At 46.5% G+C, this 20,529-nt stretch overlaps 1 protein-coding gene across 3 annotated transcripts in view; it reads right to left on the bottom strand.

The window, feature by feature from the left end:
* MBTPS1 (membrane bound transcription factor peptidase, site 1) overlaps positions 1 to 16,408 on the bottom strand; it is a 65,357-nt gene extending 48,949 nt beyond the window's left edge. For all 3 annotated transcript variants that reach the window (XM_045382371.2, XM_005592661.4, XM_074027669.1), the window contains exons 1-2: positions 16,308 to 16,408; positions 741 to 1,227 (exon numbers count right to left, since the gene is read on the bottom strand). In XM_045382371.2, the coding sequence (XP_045238306.1) occupies positions 741 to 909 (169 nt within the window). In that variant the 5' untranslated portion in view covers positions 910 to 1,227; positions 16,308 to 16,408. The remainder of the gene's footprint in view (positions 1 to 740; positions 1,228 to 16,307) is intronic.
* Positions 16,409 to 20,529: the final 4,121 nt, after the last annotated feature.

Below are 20,529 nucleotides of genomic sequence, written 5' to 3' on the forward strand. Positions count from 1 at the left end.
CCATTGGAAATTCACTACAGAAGACCACGTATCGTGGCTCATGCCTGTAATCCCAGCACTTTGGGAGGCCAAGGAGGGTGATCACTTGAGGTCAGGAGTTCAAGACCAGCCTGGCCAACATGCTGAAACCCCATCTCTACTAAAAATACAAAAAAAAAAAAAAAAAAAAAAATGCCATGAGCCACCATGCCTGTAGTCCCAACACTATGGTAGGCCAAGGTGGGCAGATCATGAGGTCAGGAGTTCGAGACCAGCCTGGCCAAGATGGTGAAACCCCATCTCTACTAAAAATAGAAAAAATTAGCTGGGAGTTGTGGTGGGTGCCTGTAGCCCCAGCTGCTCAGGAGGCTGAGGCAGAATTGCTTGAACCCGGAAGGTAGAAGCTGCAATGAACCGAGATCGCAGCATTGCACTCCGCCCTGGGCAACAGAGTGAGACTCCATCTCAAAAACAAAACAAAACAAAATATTAGCCAGGCACGGTGGCAGGTACCTATAATCCCAGCTACTTGGGAGGCTCAGGCATGAGAATTGCTTCAACCCAGGAGGCAGAGGTCACAGTGAGCAGAGATCATGCCACTGCCTCCAGCCTGGGTGACAGAGTGAAACTCTGTCTCCAAAAAAAAAAAGAAATAGACTGTAGAAAAGACGAACGTGTTCTTCAGCAATAGCTAATTTTATATTAAGTAAACTTGAAAAAAATAGGATGGGAGGTCCTAATACTTAAGACAACATCATTACCATATTCCACAACTGTTGATGAGAATTCCACCTTCAAAGTCAGGTGGGAACAGCCAGGGCATGGGGCCTTTTCAAAAGATTTCTTTTCCAGTCTGTCGCCCAGATGTTTCTTCCCACAGAGCAAAACCACTAGCAGAAGCAGCCAGATGTTGACAAGCTTCATGGTCATAAGCGAATATGATCATAAAATTGCATACGTTCAAATCACACTTTTTTCTTCTTGATTAGAAGTAAATTTTTGTTTCGGCTAAAAGCTGTAACATTACTGATCAGCCATCTTACAGTCTTGTCCAACGTAAATAAAAGTTAAATCCCATGGCCTTTTGTGGTTCAGCCTGAAGCGAGGCTTTCATTTCTTTCTCCGCTTCTTCTCCATCTTGGAAATACGGCTTCTCTCACTCAGGCCGTGATGACTGAGTCCTATACTCCATTTGTACCACAGAACCAACGTCCAATGGGGTTGATCAGTCAACCACTGTGAGCCAATCTATGAAACAAAAAACAGTGCACACAGACATTAGCAGCAAACTGACATAGCCAGGTATGATTTAGTTGTATTTATAATTTAAACAGGTGGGTCAGTCAGGCAAGGTGGTAGGTGCCTGTAGATCAGCTACTTGGGAGGCTGAGGTAGGAAGATCATTTGAGCCCAGGAGTTTGAGTCCAGCCTGAGCAACAAAGTGAGACCCTATGTCTAAAATAATAAATAAGACAGTAAAAGAGATATCCCAGTTTTAATACAAATTAATGTGCCATACAACCATGAAACGTATTATTTCATGTTTATTTACTTATTACTCACTGCTTTCATGGGAAAATTTTTTTAGGCATCTTCAAAAATAAAACAATAAAATAAATGAGAAAAATGGAAAAAACTAAGGATAACAAAACACTACCAAAAATATTAAGCACACTGGACCTGGGCATTCGAGCAGTCAAAGAGAAGAAGGAATCAGGATGATCCTTCGTTCTGTTTCAGATTCTATATTTCCTATCATTTGCAACTCAATCCCCAGAGCATTTCCCCAGTTGGCACTTTCACTTCCCACAAATTTCATGAAGTTTTCAGGCAAAAGCTTGGTATACATCCTTACTTTCTGCTGTAACATTAATACCTAACAGCAAAGGAATTTCCATATAAGTGATATTTAACACCTTCTTTAAGAAACACTATGCTTTAACATTACAGATTTTGAAATATTTTCTACCAATTCTATGAAAAGAGCATAAAAGAGTTTACTGTCTTGAAATCTATTTTAAGTGTGAAACCTCACACTTAAAAAAATATAACTCGCTAAATGTGTTATAAAACCAGATTATCTCTTTACTGGAGTGACATGAGAGGACAGTTTGTGAGGGAAGTTATTGCTAAAGAAAAATGTCATTTGAATATTAAATTACACATGGGCACTGACATCTTCCAAAACATATAATTGTAAGAAAAACTGCCATTCTTCACAATGAAAACAGAGCAATAGTAAAGAACAATGCTGGCTGTAACATACCCACAAAAATCAGTTGCATAGACCATACCTGGGGCATAAATAATCCAGCAGGGTGGGGGATGCGTAAATGAAGCAAGACAGGCCTTCCAGTGTTACTTAGGATTTTATTATTCTTATTTATTTATTTATTTATTTATTTATTTATTTATTTATTTATTTTGAGGAAGGGTCTCACTCTGACACCCAGGCTGGAGTGGGTGGCGCAATCTCTGCACAGTTTACTGCAGCCTCAACTTCCTGGGCTCAAGCAATCCTCCGGCCTCAGCCCCCCGAGTAGCTGGGACTACAGGTATGCATCACCACACCCAGCTAATTTTTGGATTTTAATATAGAGAAGGGGTCTCGGCATTTTGTCCAGGCTGGTCTCAAACTCAGGTGATCCAGCCACCTTGGCCTCCCAAAGTGTTGAGATTACAGTCATGAGCCACCATGTCTGCTCACTACTTGTATTTAAAGAGAAAACATTAAGGACAAGGAGTTAGTCATCTATTAGGAAAGGTACTTCAAGCTGTAAAACTCATTCTTCTGGCAGAAACTGGTGCTTCCGAGTTTTTGGCTTCTGGAACTATCAACACGTGCTTCTGCAAGTAGAAAAACATTGATAAAAGTACTGTGAGGGGTTAAAATATCCAAATGATGTTTTTACATTTACTAAGTAGGGACTCTCACTACTGTACTAACAACTGATCCTGAAAAACAAGTCTATCTCTGGCACTGGCACTGGCAACTAAGAGACATGGAACTCATCTGAGACGAGTGAAAGTTTAAAGCAGTTACATCCACCTTGACAAGAACAACGAGAATGCCAACTGCACGAGCAAAAACAAAGAGCCAAATAGAAAGACCAGAAAAGCAGAGGGCACCTAAAGCCACCCTAACAGGTTTCACAGAAGTTTACTCAGGAGTAAGCCCCTATTTCTCAGTTGCTTTATGCTTGATACATCCAGCAGTGGAGTACAAAGAAAATAATGACATGAAGCATGTATCTAGCTTAATTAAAGACTACTGGCCAAAGAAGAGAAAAGCCAGTAATAACAGTTCTCATAGCACAGTAAATGAATATATATTTAAAAGATATTTATTAAATGGGTTCCTCACTCAAGGCAGGTTTTTTGATGTTGCTGTTAAAAAGGAAGGAATAATCATTTGAGCCCAGGGGTTTGAGACCAGCCTGGGCAACATGGAGAAACCCCATCTCTACAAAAAAAAAATTAAAAATTAGCCAGGCATGGTGGCACATCTATAGTCCCAGCTTCTCAGGAAGATCGCTTGAGCCTGGAGGGTTGCAGTGGGCCAAGAGTGCACCACTACATTCCAGCCTGGGTGACACAGTGAGACTCTGTCTCCACTTAAAAAACAAACAAAAAAGCCTCTTAAAACTTTTCTGCCTCAAGCTAAAGAATCTGTGACACATGTGGGCTCCATGTAACACAAATATAAGTAAGTAATAGTAGTGAGAAAAATCTTAGATCCAACTGGGTTAAATCAACTTTAATTCAACCTGTTCTAAAATAATTCACTCAAAGGTAAAGACTCTTAGGTAAGAACTTGTAACACAGCCCATGCAGAAGAGATGGCTGATGTTCTCTTACAACTTAGGCAGATACTTGCCTTTAAAAGAAATGGAGCCAGGCGCGGTGGCTCACGCTTGTAATTCCAGCACTTTGGGAGGCCGAGGCAGGTGCATCACCTGACGTCGGGAGTTCAAGACCAGCCTGACCAACATGGAGAAACCTTGTCTCTACTAAAAATACAAAATTAGCCGGGGTGGTGGCACATGCCTGTAATCCCAGCTACTCGGGAGGCTGAGGCAGGAGAATCGCTTGAACCCGGGAGGCGGAGGTTGCGGTGAGCCGAGATCGCGCCATTGCACTCCAGCCTGGGCAAAAAGAGCGAAACTCTGTCTCAAAAAAAAATAAAATAAATAAAGAAAGAAAGAAAGAAAAGAAAAGAAATGGAAAGAAAGGGGTTTTTTGTTTGTTTGTTTGTTTCTGAGATGGAGTCTTGCTCAGTCACCCAGGCTGGAGTGCAGTGCCACGATCTCGGCTCACTGCAAGCTCCGCCTCCCGGGTTCACGTCATTCTCCTGCCTCAGCCTCCCAAGCAGCTGGGACTACAGGCGCCCACCACCATGCCCGGCTAATTTTTTTTTGTATTTTTAGTAAAGATGGGGTTTCACCATGTTAGCCAGGATGGTCTTGATCTGCTGACCTCGTGATCCACCTGCCTCGGCCTTTCAAAGTGCTGGGATTACAGGCATGAGCCACCGCACCCAGCCAGGTTTGGGGGTTTTTTTAATGAAAAAAAGGCCAGGTGTGCTGGCTCACACCTGTAATCCCAGTGTGATTCCACTTTGGGAGGCTGAGGCGGGCGGATCACTTGAGGCCAGGAGTTGGACACCAGCCTGGCCAACATGGTGAAACCCCGTATCTACTGAAAAAAAAATTAGTTGGGCATTGTGGTGCATGCCTGTAATCCCAACTACTGGGGAGGCTGAGGCAGGATAATCGTTTGAACCCAGGAGGCAGAGGCGGCAGTGAGCTGAGATTGTGCCACTGCAGCAGTCCCGCCTGGGTGACGGCAAGACTGTCTCAAAAAAAAAAAATAATAATAAATGAAAAAAAAACCTCTAAGGTAATCAGTTCTTCCCCAAATTAAAAATAATAATAAACTTGGGGTTTTTGGAAAACGGAGAAGGCAATTATTATCATAAGACACTTTACCTTAACTTATTCATTAGATCAGGCAATTTTAGAGTACTTACCAACTTAAGATACTATCAGGTACTACAGAACAAACACGGATTATTAGCACGTCGGGGCACAACCTTCAAAGTGTGATCTAGTTAAATTTAAGGAAGCCAAACACAACTAAACAAAATGCAGGAAATGAAAATGCCAAAGGCGAGGCAAGCATCCAGGGTCATAGATGCTGAACTGACACACTGTGAAAAGGCGGCTTCTGCTGGGGAGAGGGCACTGCAGCAGCTCTGGAAGAATCTGAGCTCAGCAGGACTGAAAGATGGGCACGAGGGAGGGAGGAGCAGAGCATCCCAAGGATGGCAACGCTGTAAACACAGGAAGACATGCAAGGATCAGCACCGCCCAGCCTGAGGAGGGAGGCAAAGAGGGGTCGGTCTGGAGAGGCTGAAAGATGAGGGGGGCGGAGAGGACCTCAAGCAGGTACACCCCAGCCAACAACTGGAAATGCGGACCTCTTCCATCCAATGGCAGTGAACAGCACAGAGATAAAACACAGCCAAAGGATGAGATTGCTGAGCTCCTGTGTTCACCCATCCAACTCACTTAGTGAGAAACTACTAAAAGCCAGGCACTGTTCTAGGAGTAGGAATAGAGTAATAAACAAAACACCATAGAAATCTCTGACCTCATGGAGCTTACCTTCCAGTGCAGGGAGACAGATCGTAACTAAGACAAGTAAAACATATGGTATTTAGATGGTGATAAAAACTACATTTGGGAAGGAGAAAAAACAGCTGGGCACGGTGGGTCACATCTGTAATTCCAGCACTTTGGGAGGCCAAGGCGGGTGGATCACCTGAGGCCAGGAGTCCGAGACCACCCTGGCCAACATGGTGAAACCCCATCTGTACCAAAAACAAAAAAATTAGTCGTGCGTAGTGGCAGGCGCCTGTAGTCCCAGCTACTCATGAGGCTCAGGCAGGAGAATCACTTGAACCCAGGAGGCAGACATTGCAGTGAGTCAAGATCACACCACTACACTCCAGCCTGGGCAACAAGAGCAAAACTTCATCTTAATAATAATAATAATAATAATAATAATAATAAGTAGGAAAAAACAAAGAAAAGGAATACAACAAGTCAGGAGAGAGCTGGCTTTCTGCTACAGTGCTACCTACAGCAGCTGCTGAGAAGGGGCCTTTTCGGATGCAGGAAACAGGCCAAGGGTCTGGGGAAAGAGAATCCAGACAGTGGGAAAGCAAGTGAAAAGGCCCTGGGGCAAGGACCATTCCTGGTGTGTGTGAGGAAAGAAAGGCAAAGAAGCCAGCATGAAGCAAGGGAAAGCCGAAGATGAAACCTGAGGAAACGGGGGAGATGGCCCAGGGAGGGCCTGCGGGTCCCAGAAAGGACTTCAGCTCTGATTCTGAATGGGAAGAGAAAGCGTGAGGCAGTCCTGAGCACGTGTGGCTTGCGTTTTAGCCCAGTCACTCTGGCTGCGGTGTGGAAGGGGGCACAGGCTGAGGCAGGGAGCATCTGGAGGACTTCTGTAGAGAACAAGCCAAGGGAGAGCAGATGCTGGCTTGGACCAGGGCGGGCAGGGGAGGTGATAAGAGGCAATGACATTACAGATATGAAGGTAGAAGTGACAGATGTGCTGTCCACCAGATGTGGGGGGCACACAAGTGAGGATTCATGGCAACACCAAGGCTGGTTGCCCGACTGGACCAGTGGAGCTTGCCCCTAACTGAGACGGGGAAGACCGCAGGGAAGCTGGCTTGGGAGACACCAGCAGGAGCTGAGCTCTGAGCATGTTCAATTTAGGATGAGCCTCAGGGTCTAGGGCATGGCTTAGGGCAGAATCCCAGGCAATCCAGTACCTTTTCTTTCAGACATGGCAAAAGACAGAGGACACAGGAAAGTCAGAAGGAAACCAAAATCTGTGGGAAATAATTTACAATAGGAAGGTGGGCAAGCTGAAGAGACAGAGACGGCTGGTTTAGTAACTGGTCCCTTCTGGAAAAGGCCCACACTAGTGAGTGGGTGAGCCTGGCAGCGAGACTGCATTTTACCAAGCCTATCAGCTCCAGCCCACCTGCTCCAGTCTACCAAATCACCAGCGGCTAGAAGGAAGGTGCCTTCAAGTGTAAAAATCCCATGGGGATGAATGATGAGGCTGGAAATGACAGGGACAAGGACACACCCCTTGCTGTGTTTGGATCTCGTGGACCTGCTTGTGTTCCTAAAAGGTGAGCTAAAATCCAGGCTCTAACAAGACACTATTTCAAAGGATTTATGGCTCAAAAAATATGGCAACAGATCCTGAAGTTTCTATAGTTTCCCAATCCTAGAATAAGGTGGTTTCAAAATGTAAATTTCCTTTAAGGAAAACATGCCGAAATGGGGGCAAGAGACCAGTAAATGATGGCAGAGGGACTGGGGTCCCCAAGGCTGTGCTTGTTACCAACCCCGAACTCCTGGGCCTTTTTTTTTTTTTTTTTTGAGACAGGGTCCCGCTTGGTCCCCCAGGCTGGAAGGCAGTGGCACAATCACGGTTCACTGCAGCCTCACCCTCTTGAGGCTCAAGTGATCCTTTCCCCTCAGCCCAGTAGTTGCTGGGACTACAATAGCACCACTATGCCCAGCTAATTCTTTTTTTTTTTTTTTTTTTTGGTAGAAATGGGGTCTCACCATGTTGCCCAGGCTGGTTTCAAACTCCCAGGCTCAAGAGATCCTCCTGCCTCAGCCTCTCAGAATGTTGGGATTATAGGCGTGAGCCACCATGTCTGGCCTGGGCCTAAGGAGATCTTGTTCCCACTGACTCACTAGACAAGTCCGTGAGGCTTTGCAAGCACAGACTGCACTTTCCAGGGTCTAATACATCTATTCAGCTGTGACGACTGGTCCCTCCTGGTTCTCACTACATAATGCAAACCCGATGGGCACACTTCCCAAGACAGGCTCACCACTGAGAGGTAAGCAGGCAAGCAGCAGCAGGACAGGCAGACAGAGCATGCACAGGCAGATACAGACACACACACCTAAGGAAAAGCACTTTTTTCTTCTTTTTAGATGGAGTTGCACTGCTTGCTTTTTTGTTTTGTTCTGTTTTGAGACAGAGTTTTGCTCTTGTTGCCCAGGCTGGAGTGCAATGGCGCCATCTCCGCTCACTGCAACCTCTGTCTCCCGGTTCAAGCGATTCTCCTGCCTCAGCCTCCCCAGTAGCTGGGATTACAGGCGCCCGCCACCACGCCCAGCTAATTTTTGTACTTTTAGTAGAGACGGGGTTTTGCCATGTTGGCCACCTGACCTCAGGTGATCCACCACCCCCTCGGCCTCCCGAAGTGCTGGGATTATAGGCCTGAGCCACTGCACTCAGCCCAAGAAAAGCACTTTCTAAAAAGAGTGCTAACTCTGCCTTTCTTCTTCCCTTTCTGAAGAATTCTGCTGAAGACAAGAAGGCAGGAATTCATGGGAGAATGGCAGAAGCCCACCACGGGGTCTTCGAGTCTGAGCAGAGTGAGGAAGGTACGTGAAGGGAGAGGCACCAGGTGAGGGGTCAGAGCCTGGCAAGTGAAGAAGGCACCACGCAGGCAATGGGGTGATAGCAGTGAAGGTGAAACTGTCTGATCAAATAAATATTTTACATATAACGGGATGGAGCTTTCTTACTGTCAGAGAAGGAAGTTAGAAACATGAAAGAGAAAAATATAAATGAACCATTCAGTATCAGAACAAAATGATAAATGCTGGTCTGCATTTAAGGTTTTCAATACATAGACTAACAGATGTAGAAAGAAAGAAATCTAAGTGCATGTGTACATGCTACATACATTTCCTAGCTATCTCCAAAAGCGTGTGGCAGCAGCGAAATCCCAATAGCAAGGAGCCCACCTAGTGCTCACAACTGGTTCTAAATATCACTCTCCACTAAAAGAACCCAGGCTCTTTGGACAGAGAGCTAGTTCCAGGTTGGGTAGGGTAAGAATAAGACGGGTTTGGAACAGTGTCACTCGGTGAGGAAAGGCTCACAGAATGATGGGGAAGTGTCCAAGGAACACGGAAGCCAGTCTGGAGGGGCCCCCACTAACCAAATCCGGGGCAATCTGAGCATCGCAATAAATAATGAATATAACAGATCCCAATTCATGGAATTAAACAGGAAAACAGGAGTCCACAATGACATAAAGTTTGAAGAAGAATGAGATATTTACATCATCTCAAAATGCCTTACTGCCAACAAAATCTCTCTTTTCAAAGGGGAAAAGTCATTTTACAGCAGAGAGGCTCCAGCAAGTTGTCCAAGGGAAGCAGCAATGGGACAAATGGAGCCAGGTCTACAAGAGCAGATGCACTGAGAAGAGCCTGCATCACTTCTGGGAGGTTCCTGACAAAGATGCACAACCTGAAATCAAATCATGAGAAACATCAGACCAACCCAAATTGAGAGACATTCTACAAAATCAACTGGCCTAGAATTTTCCTAAGCACCAAGGTAATGAAAGGCAAGAATGACTGAGCTACTGCCCCAGATTGAAGGAAACTCCAGAGACAATGCAACTCATGAATCCAAACTGGATCCATCTGCTGTAACCGGCACTCAGGGACAACTGGCAAAACCCAAATAAGCCTGCCTGTGGATCAGATGGTAGTGATGTATCAAAACTAATTTCCTGATTTTAACAACTGTGCTGTGATTATGTAAGAAGGCCCTTGCTTGGAAGATACGCCCACTAAAATACCGGGGGATAATGGAGTATCAGGTCTGCAATTTACTCGCAAATGCTTCAGAGAAAAAAAGGTTTCATACTGTTCGTGCAGCCTTCCTGTTAGGTTCAGCCTGTTTCCAAAGCAGGCAGAAAAAATAAGTTCTTTATTTAGCCTCACCTGCCAGGGATGCACGAGCCTGGGGGTATTTTAAATGCGGCGACAGGGGCATCCTAAGCCTCTTATATTGGATTCAGTCAGTGCTGTTCACTGCTACAAAAACAAACCACATACCATGTCAGATAGATTTACACTCATCAATTGTTATGTAGAAGGACATCCAAAGATGGGACTGAGCTAGTTAAAGGGAAATTAAAAGTATATCTCATTCTAGGAAATTGACAGAATTCCTGATAAGATTCATGGTAAATTTCTGCTAACATTAACCACAAATCAAGTGATATTTTGACAGAAAAAATGAGGCACCCCCTGTAGAATAAAAATCATGTTTATTAAGTCAACAAATCCAATAAAATAAGTACCCTCATACGTTGCTGGTGAATATTTAAAAAAAAAACCTCAACCTTTTAGAATGGCAATTTTCAAATATGTATTAAACGCTTAAAAACGAACACTAAAAACTTTTGGTCCAACAAATCCAAAATAACAAAAACTAACACTCACTGAGCATTGACTATGTAGCAGGTGACATTCTAAGTAGTCTGCAAGTATTAACTCATTCAGTCCTCCCAACAACCCATTACTACCCCCATTTTCAGGTAAGAACTGAAGCCCAGAGTAGCAAAGCAACTTGCCTGGGGCCACAACACCAGCAAGCAGGACAGCTGGGCTGGGGACTCAGGTGGTCAGCCTCGCTCCAGAGGCTGCACTCGTCAGACGCAGATCGCCTGCTTTTCTAAAATCTCCCCTAGGGATTTAATCCAAGAAGTGTGAATCTGGAAGCACATAAGGCTTTATGTCCAGGGATATACACTGCAAGAGTATGAGTGGGAAAAGCTGGAGACCATCTAAATGTGCATAAACAAGGAGACTAAGTAATTATGGTTCGTGCACACCACAGAATGCCATGCAGCAATTTCAAATGCTCCTCCTGTGGTAGGCTCAACAATGGTCCCCACAAACATGCCCACATCCTAATTCCTAGAACCTGGGAATGTTCCTTTATACACAAAAGCATATAGGCCAAAGGGACTTTGCAGCTGTGACTAAATGAAGGCATTGAGACAGTATCCTCGATGATCCAGGTGGGCCAGGTGTCATTACAAGAGTCTCTATAAGAGAGAGGCAGGAGATGAGAACAGGTAGTAAGAGACGTGATGATGAAAGCAACAGGTTGGCTGGCCACAGTAGCTCATGCCTGTAATCCCAGCACTGTGGGAGGCCGACGTGGGCAGATCACCTGAGGTCAGGCGTTCAGGACCAGCCTGGCCAACATGGGGAAACCTCATCTCTATTAAAAATACAAAAATTAGCTAGGCATGGTGGTGGGCGCTTGTCATCCTAGGTACTTGGGAGGCTGAGGCAGGAGAATCACTTGAACCTGGGAGGCAGAGGTTGCAGTGAGCCAAGACTGTGCCACTGCATTCCAGCCTGGGCGACAGAGAGAGACTCCATCTCAAAAAAAAAAAAAAAGAAAGAAAAGAAAGAAAGCAATCAAGAGGATGAGATAATCTGAGGAAGAAGTCAGGAGCCAAGGAACACAGGTGGCCTATAGAAACCAAAACAAAAGGAAACTGATTCTCTCCACAGAGCCTTCAGAAGGAGACAGCCCTGCTGAAACTTTGACTTGAGCTCAGTGAGACCGATTCTGGACTTCTGATATCCAGAACTGTGAGACAGTAATTTCATGTTGTTCTAGGCCACTGTTTGTGGTCATTTGTTACAATAGAAATATGGGGAAATGCTAATGAAATGTTAAGTAAAACAGTTCATGTACCATATAATCCAAATTTTATTTTACATTTTAATTTTAAAATGTGTCTATGAGCAAGAAAAAAAAATGCAGCTGGGTGTGGTGGCTCATGCCTGTAAGCCCAGCACTTTGTGAGGCCAAGGCAGGCGGATCACTTGAGGCCGGGAGTTCAAGACCAGTTTGGCCAACATAGCAAACCCTGTCTCTACTAAAAATACAAAAAAATTAGCTGAGCATGTTGACACATGCCTGTAATCCCAGCTACTCGGGAGGCTGAGGCATGAGAATCGCTTGAACCAAGGAGGTGGAGGTTGCAGTGGGCAGAGATAAAGCCACTGCATTCCAGCCTGGGCAACTGAGACTCTGTCTCAAAAGGAAACGACGACAACAAAAAAACCCACTGAAAGCCACATACCAAAATGGTTACAGTGGTTCTACCTTTCAACTGTATGATTACAGATAGTTAATTTCTGCTTTATTTTATTTATGTTTATAGGGAGCACATTACTTTTATACTTAGATAAAACATATCATTTAAGTATTTTAATAAACCTTTTCAAATAAATTTTAAAGAACAGGCCAGGCTTGGTGGCTCATGGCTGTAACCCCAGCACTGCAGGAGACTGAGGCTGGGGGTGTGCGGTGGGGGCGGATCACCTGAGATCAGGAGTTCAAGATCAGCCTGCCAACATGGTGAAACCCCATCTCTACTAAAAATACAAAAATTTGCTGGGTGTGGTGGCGTGTGCCTGTACTCCCAGCTACTCAGGAGGCTGAGGCTGGGAGAATCGCTTGAACCTGGGAGGCAGAAGTTGCAGTGAGCCAAGATCAAGCAACTGCACTCCACCCCGGGTGACAAGAGTGACATGCCATCTCAAAAAAAAAAAAAAAAAGAATAAATCATACTTTCTGGTAAGACAGTGGCACAAAAATTCAAATATATATGCTAGATTTAATTTTATTTGTACATATACTAAAGCTTAAAAGGGGTCTATCTCCTACAAATTGTTCTCAAAGATCTGTCTAAAGTTATTTTCCAGCCTAAGGAAAAGACAGCCTTTGAAAGTACTAAGCTTTTGGCTAGTTCATTCTGAAAGGCTTATTATCATTTGTAATATCACTTAACTTAAGACAGCCTACTTAGGGCTGTTACTGGATCCACTAAATGTTAACCGGATTTACTTTGTATAAATTCTTTATGCAGAAGACCTGGTTATCTTTCCATACAAAGGCATAACCTTAAAAGATGGTATTTCTATACCTATCGATTTTTCATGAGAATGATTACATCTCTAATACAGGAAAAATTTAAAATTTCTGACATCAAACACTAACCTAAAAAGACACAGTTCAAATTATAGACACAGAAAACAGGACTTAATGGGATTTGTGTAGAAGGGAGATTCGGCAGAAGAAATGTATTACCGGGCAAGCAACTGGCTCAGCTGGTGGCTAGCATTCTGTGCAGCTTAACAGGATTTGTGTAGGAGACTCGGCAGAAGAAATGGATTACCGGGCAAGCAGCTGGCCCAGCTGGTGGCTAGCATTCTGTGCAGCTCTTGGAGTCTCCCACTTACAATTTTCACAAGAAAGGAATATCACACAGATTATAATTCTGGGCATAACTAAAATATATCTGAAATTATCTCTTTAAAAATAATTAGAATATAATGCAGGTGAGAGAAAATGACTTTTATCACCCGATAATCATCTAATTATGCAGCTATGCCTTGCTTTGTAATAAACTAGTTTACTAAAATAGCTCCAAAGGAGACTGAACTGTGTTTAGACCATGAAAGGTTACTATCCAGTCCAACTAAAAGTCGGCTGAAAAACTCCCACCATCAGAACCAATTACATACTTGGCTGTATTACCACTGTTTAACAGGCTAACAATTAAGTCATGCCAGACCAAACTATAGTAAAACAAAGGTGTCTTCTTTCTTTTTTTTTGAGACGGAGTCTCACTATGTCACCAGGGTGGAGTGCAATGACGAGATCTTGGCTCACTGCAACCTCTGCCTCCCGGGTTCACACGATTATCCTGCCTCAGCCTCCCAAGTAGCTGGAATCACAGGCGTGTGCCACCATGCCCGGGTAATTTTTTTGTATTTTTAGTAGAGATGGGATTTCACCATGTTAGCCAGGATGGTCTCGATCTCCTGACCTCACGATCCACCTGCCTCGGCCTCCCAAAGCGCTGGGATTATAGGCATGAGCCACTGTGGCCAGCCAACCTGTTGCTTTCATCATCACGTCTCTTACTTATTCTGGTGTATTCTTACATCCAATGCAACCATTTCTTCTGGCACACTCTATCCATCAGGTGGTCTTGTATTAAAAACAAAAAAACTTCATCCCAATGTATCACTACAGTCAAGAGTGAGAAACCTTGGTCTGTGGTGTCTTCACTGCCTACTATTTCATACACGTCACTCTTGTCTTTTAGTCTCACACTTTAGTCATTCAGTATTAGTTGGTCACATACAGGGCACCTCCAAACTTCTTACCTTCCTTATTTTACTTTAAAATGCGTTTCCTCAACTGGGCACGGTAGCTCACGCCTGTAATCCCAGTACTTTGGGAGGCCGACGCTGGCGGATCACAAGGTCAAGGAGTCTGAAACCAGCCTGACCAACATGGTAAAACCCCGTCTCTACTACAAATACAAAAATGAGCCGGGCGTGGTGGCAGGCGCCTGTAGTCGCGGCTACTTGGGAGGCTGAGGCAGGAGAATCGCTTGAACCCAGGAGGCAGAAGTTGCAATGAGCTGAGATCTGCCACTGCATTCCAGCTTGGCGACAGAATGAGACCCTGTCTCAATAAATAAATAAATAAGGCGTTTCCTCAAGCAGATTTCTGCAGTACTGATGGGAGCAATGCACAGTTCACCTTAGCCTTCAGTCTTCCCAGTTCTTTTTTTTTTGAGACATAGTTACACTCTGTCGCCCAGGCTGGAGTGCAGTGGTGTGATCCTGGCTCACTACAACGTCTGCCGCCTGGGTTCAAGCGATTCTCCTGCCTCAGCCTCCCAAGCAGCTGGGATTACAGGCGCCTGCCATTGCGCCCAGCTAATTCTTGTATTTTCAGTAAGAACGGGGTTTCACTATATTGGCCAGGCCGGTCTTGAACACCTGACCTCGTGATCCACCCGCCTCGGCCTCCCAAAGTGCGGGATTACAGGTGTGAGCCACTGCACCCGGCCCAGTCTTCCTAGTTCTTGTTAACCTCCTGACTAGAAGAGCTCCCACTTCATCCCTAGGTGCTTCAAAAGTTCCGCAAGCTCTGCATTGGAATTTCCCCTTTTTATATAGAAAGGACCAATTCTTGATTATACAGGGTGCCTGGGGAGTGCAGTAGTTTGACACGTGTCTGGGTCAGGTCCCAGCTCCCATCCCCAATCAACAATTTTGCTGTCATCTGCATCACACACTGGAGCATAAAATAAAATTTTATTTGCCAAAAGTATTCTGCATAAATGCTTAAACAAAATGCGGTAGAGCCACACAACTGAGTATTATTTGGTCATAAAAGGAATAAATCCTGATTCATGCTACAACATGGATGAACTGTGAAAACATGCTAAGTGAAAGAAGCCTGACACAAAAGGCCACATATCATATCTTTCCATCTGAATATATGAAATAGTCATTAAAGGCAAATCTAGAAAGTCAAAGTAGATGAAAGGTTGCCTGTGGCGGAGCTTGGAAATGGGTATTGACCACGAATGGGCATCAGAGGTCTTGGGGTAACGGAAATGTTCTAAAAGTGGATTTGGTGGTGACTGTGCAGCTGTAAATTTACTAAAAACCACTGAATAGTACACTTAAAACAGGTGGATTTTATGGTATGTAAATTCTACTTCAATGAAGCCCCTAAGTATAAATAATAATAGCGGATTCTCCAGATTGAAAAACAAAAAATGAGAGGAATTACTTCTCTTCTGCAAGCCCTCCTTTTCTTACATATACAATCGCAGACCCTGAAGTTAGGAGGGCTTACCTACATAGTTAAGACTTAAGGACGAGTCTCCAGAATTCAACTCAGGTCGTATTCCACTCCATGTCATTTAGAAGTGTCAATCACAATCTAATAACTCCATGTCATTTGGAAGTGTCGACTAGAATCTAATAATTTGTGTAGACAGACAACCCAATACGAAAGGTAAACATCTTAATAAAAATATTGACGATCCACAACGATCATAGGTAGCGCAACCATGCCAAGGCGAGGCAAGATTTTTAAGATGCTACAGGTTTAAAAGGCAACCAGGTTCTGAGAGTTTGCCGAACAGGATCCCTGCATTTCCAAAAACCAGCAGCGGAATATGCACAGACCGAGATAAGGCAAAGACTCGAGGTCTTTTAAACCTGAAGCCAGCACTGCCCCGGAAGCGCACCTAGAATTCAGTCTGTTTGCAGGCTCGGGGCCAGAGCACGGCGTATTGTTTCACTCGGTGAATGCTCACTTCACGTAAAGAAAATCATGCAACGGAACAAGCCGCCGGAGCGCGCACACCCCCGCAGGGCCGCGGGACAGGCACGCTGTGTCCAAACAAGCGCCGGAGGCCCCGCGCCCCTCTCCCCCCGCCCGGCCCGGCCCCCGCAGCCCTCGCCTTGGGGCCTCGGACGCAGCCGGCACAGCTGACCGAGTGGGCCGCCGCTGCTAGACAGGCGGGCAGGGGAGCTGTCCGGGGAGGCCGCGCGCGAGAGCGGCTGACGTACCTGCGCCGCCTGGAGCTCAGGGCCGGCGGGCCCGGGATAACGGCGCCTCCGCAGCGAACACGCCTGGGCACTCCATTCGGGGCTGTTTACTCCCAACTCTCGCGAGACTGGGCGACCGGGCCAGGGAGGCCCACAGCTGGCAGCGTCAGCCCCACACACCCGGCGTGCCCTGTGTGTCTCGCGCTCCCGGGCCTGCGTGCGCGCTCTGGACGCCGTGGGCCGCGGGACCACGCCGGGAGGATGGACGATGGTCTCGCGACATTTGCGGCCGGGGACCTGTGGCAGGGTGGAAGCGGAGGGGCGTGGCCAGCGCGGGGCCAGGCGGCGACAACGCGCTTGGGGAACGCCTTGTCTGCGCTGCGAGTCGCTCTAGGATCCCAGACTCGGAAAAGGAGCCCGGATATAGAAAGACTGCCTGGTGCAGGCTCCCTGCCCCCACGGGCCTGCTGTCATGGAACCGTGGAGAGCTCGCTTCCGGCGCGGACCCTCCCTGCAGGGGTCCACGTCCAGGCATCGGTGGTTCGGACTCCCCAACCCCGACCGGGCACCTGCCCTGGGTGCCCCTTAACCCGGGCGGTAGCTGGTTAAGATGGCGAAGTGTGCAGTCCGGAACACGCGAAACCCCAAATTCCGCCTGCCCGACCTCCTGACCCCCGGCGCCGCAGGACGACAGACTGGGCCTCGCGACGCGCAGCGCGCTGCCGGGACACCGGTGCGTGCGAAACGGAAGGACCTTTGTAACGCCACGTGTTTGCCCTTTTTGAAAAAACAATAATAAATGTGTTAAACTCTCTGAAAAGCTTGCCGCCTGAAAGAGGTCTGGGTGACTTAGATGTTAGGATCACAGGTTGTTTGCCATGTAAATGGCCCCGTAAGGGCACTAGCAGAGGACTGAAAGCGTCTTCAGGTACTGCTGGTGGGCGGTGATGCACCATAGGTCGATCAGATGATTTTTTGTCTTTTTGAACTTGACACGGCACCACAGTAATGCTGAACTGCACCAGTATTACAGATCACAGCGCATCATCTTCCTTAAACGTGATTTAACACAGTTGACTTAATATAGTGGATACATGTAGAATTACAAATTACCATACCCCACCTCAGGCTTCTACTTGGTAATTTTGAGCAAGTTATTTAACCTCTTTGTACCTCAGCTTCTTCATCCCCAAAATGGGGTACCAGCCAGGTGGGGTGGCTCACGCCTGTAATCCCAGGACTTGGGGAGTCCGAGGCAGGCGGATCACTTGAGGTCAGAAGTTTGAGACCAGCCTGGTCAACATGGTGAAACCCCGTCTCTACCAAAAATATAAAAACTTAGCTGAGTGTGGTAGCTTGCGACTGTAATCCCAGCTACTCAGGAGGCTGAGGCAGAAGAATATGAACCTGGGAGGTTGCAGTGAGCTGAGATTGTACCACTGCACTCCAGCCTGAGCGACAGAATGAGACTCTGCCTTAAAAATAAGTAAATAAAAAAATTTTTAAAAAATAGGGGTACTAATATCTGCCTTAAAGGATGAGGGTTAAATTAAGCACAGGCATAAGCCCTAGCGCAGTGGCTTATGCCTGTAATCTCAACACTTTGGGAGGCTGTGGCGGGAGGATCACTTGAGCCCAGGAGTTTGAGACTAGTTTGGGCAACAGAGACATGTCTCTACAGTTGTGTTTGGTTTTGTTTTTGCCAGGAGTGGTGATGTGCACCTGTAGTCCCAGCTACTAGCGAGGCTGAGGTGGGAGGATTGCCTGAGCCCAGGAGGTCGAGGCTGCAGTGAGCCATGATTGTACCACTGCACTCCAGCCTGGGCAACAGAGCAAGACCTTGTCTCAAAAACAAACAAAAAGCATACGCATAAAGTACTCGGCTCCTACATGACTCAATACTTGGTGGATACTTGAATCCTTTCCTGACTCAGATCTCATACGATTTTCTGAACTTTTGGAGCACCCTTGCCTCTCTTTGCATTTGCAAACTATCAAAGGCACTCCCTTCTGCCACCACAGAAAGCATTTGATCTTACACTTGACTATGTCCTTCTGTTCCAACTTTGGGTAAATTAATCTTGGTCAGGGTTCTCTGAACAGCCCTTCAGTCACTATGCCATTGAATACATGGCCCTACTGTTGGAAACTGGGGTAGAATAGTGATTGCAGATATCAATCATGTGACAGTGAGGCCCCACAGCAGGGGAGAGAATACCACCGCCACCGGTTCCGGAGAATGCCTGTACACTGAGGGGACTGGGGTGTGGGAGAGAAAAGTTACTTGGAGAGTGCCAAGACAGCCTGAGCTACAGGATCCTGGTCTACCACTGGTGGATTCCCACCACTCTGGTTCTAAAATAACTTCCTCAACTTGTGCTTCACACACAGAATAAAGCATCTGCAAATCTTTATTCAAATGCAATGTTATTTTAAAGAATAATAGCTGGTGGCACAGGCACGAGCCAACCCTGGGAAAACCTCCCTGGAGTTCTGGCTCCCGGGGTCCCCGCAGCCACTCTGCAGAGATCTTGGAGGTCCTAGTAAACCTGCCGGCAGCACTACAGGCAGGCTGCTTTCTTTCGGCAAGGATGGCTTTGCCGAGAGCATCAAAACCTCGGAGGCAAACACGGAGGAGGTGTTTTCAGGCAAGATCGCACCTGAGTCACTGCTGCTCAATGTGCACCTGGAGGAGACATCCCTGCAGACGTCTCCAGCCTCTCACTATACTCACTACGGCCTCGCCCACCAGCACATCTCAGGTGTCCGTGGCTTTTTCAAGGACAACTTCATGCTCCTGGTGCTGGAGCTCTGCCACCTGAGACCTCTCGTGGACCCGCACGCAAAGAGAGGGTGCTACTGCCCACAGTAGATTATCCTTGGCTGCCGGCATCTGCCTGAAACTGGATTATTCACCAGGACCTCAAGCTGTACCCCCTCTTCCTGAATGATGACCTGGAGGTGAAAACGGGAAGATTTGGACTGGCAACCAAAGTCCAACATGACGGGAGGCAGAGGAAGACCCTGGGTGGGACTCCTGATTCCATAACTCCCAGGATGCGGGGAAAGAAAGGGCACCGTTTCAAAGTGGCTGTGTGGTCCCTTGGGTACATCACACACACCTTGTTAGTGGGCAAACCACCGTTTGAAACCTCTTGTCTAAGAGACCTACCTCTGGTCAAGAATACACACAGCGTTCCCAAGCACAGCCACCCCGTGGCCGCCTCCCTCATCCAGAAGATACTTCAGACAAACCCGAAGCCCCCCACTGAGAAGCTTCTGAATAACGGGTTTTTCACGTCTGGCTCCATCCCCGCCCATCTCCCCATCATCTGCCTCCCATCGCACTGAGGTTCTCAATCCCTCCCAGCAGCTTGGACCCTCACAACTGCAAGCTTCTCGTGATCCTCAAGGCATGGAGAACCCCTGCCTGAGCAGCCCCAGGAAAAAGAGGAACCGGTGGCTTAGGGAATGGGACAGGCGGTCAATGCCGCCGTGGTGACATGCTGCAAGCAGCTACACAGCACGGGCTGGTGAGGTAAGAGGAGGCTGAGGATGCCACCCGCATCCCCAGCTTCTGGGTCAGTAAGCGGGTAAACTGTTCCAACAAGCACAGCCTAGGGCATCAGCTGTGTGACAACAGTGTTACACATGCCTTATCTTCGACAACACCGTGACAGCCTGCAGTGCGGTAGAGCTCCCTTATCCCAGGGGACATGTTCCGAGACCTCCGGTGGATGGTCTTGGACTCACCGTGGCTGGAACTTCAGCAGTTTGAGGTGCGACAGCAAAACTTCCATGAATTTTTCCTTCTTCCCAATTTCATGGAGAGAAGACTTGTTTTACTGTAGAGCTCAGCAACTTCAGCATACAATGTTTTTCTTTCCTTATTAAGTGGAGAAGTTTTACCTTTTCACTTAAAGGAGCACTTTCCAGTTTCTCGGCATATCCGTAGTGCCAGCATCACTACTCTTGGGCTTTGGGGACATTATGAAGTAAAATAAGGGTTACCTGAACGCAAGCTGTGGACATGGGGAGAATTCTCATCCCAGGCAGGAGGGAGTGGGATGGTGCGAGATTTCATCACGCTACTCAGAACTGTGTGCAATTTAAAACTTACAAACTGTTTATTTATGGAATTTTCCATTGAATGTTTTTGGACCTTGATTGACCACAGGTTTTGAAACCTCAGAAAACAAAACTGTGGATAAGGGGAAACTACTGTCCACAGAGCATGGTGACA

This window comes from Macaca fascicularis, chromosome 20 (genome assembly GCF_037993035.2).
Source record: "Macaca fascicularis isolate 582-1 chromosome 20, T2T-MFA8v1.1".
Taxonomy (NCBI): domain Eukaryota; kingdom Metazoa; phylum Chordata; class Mammalia; order Primates; family Cercopithecidae; genus Macaca; species Macaca fascicularis.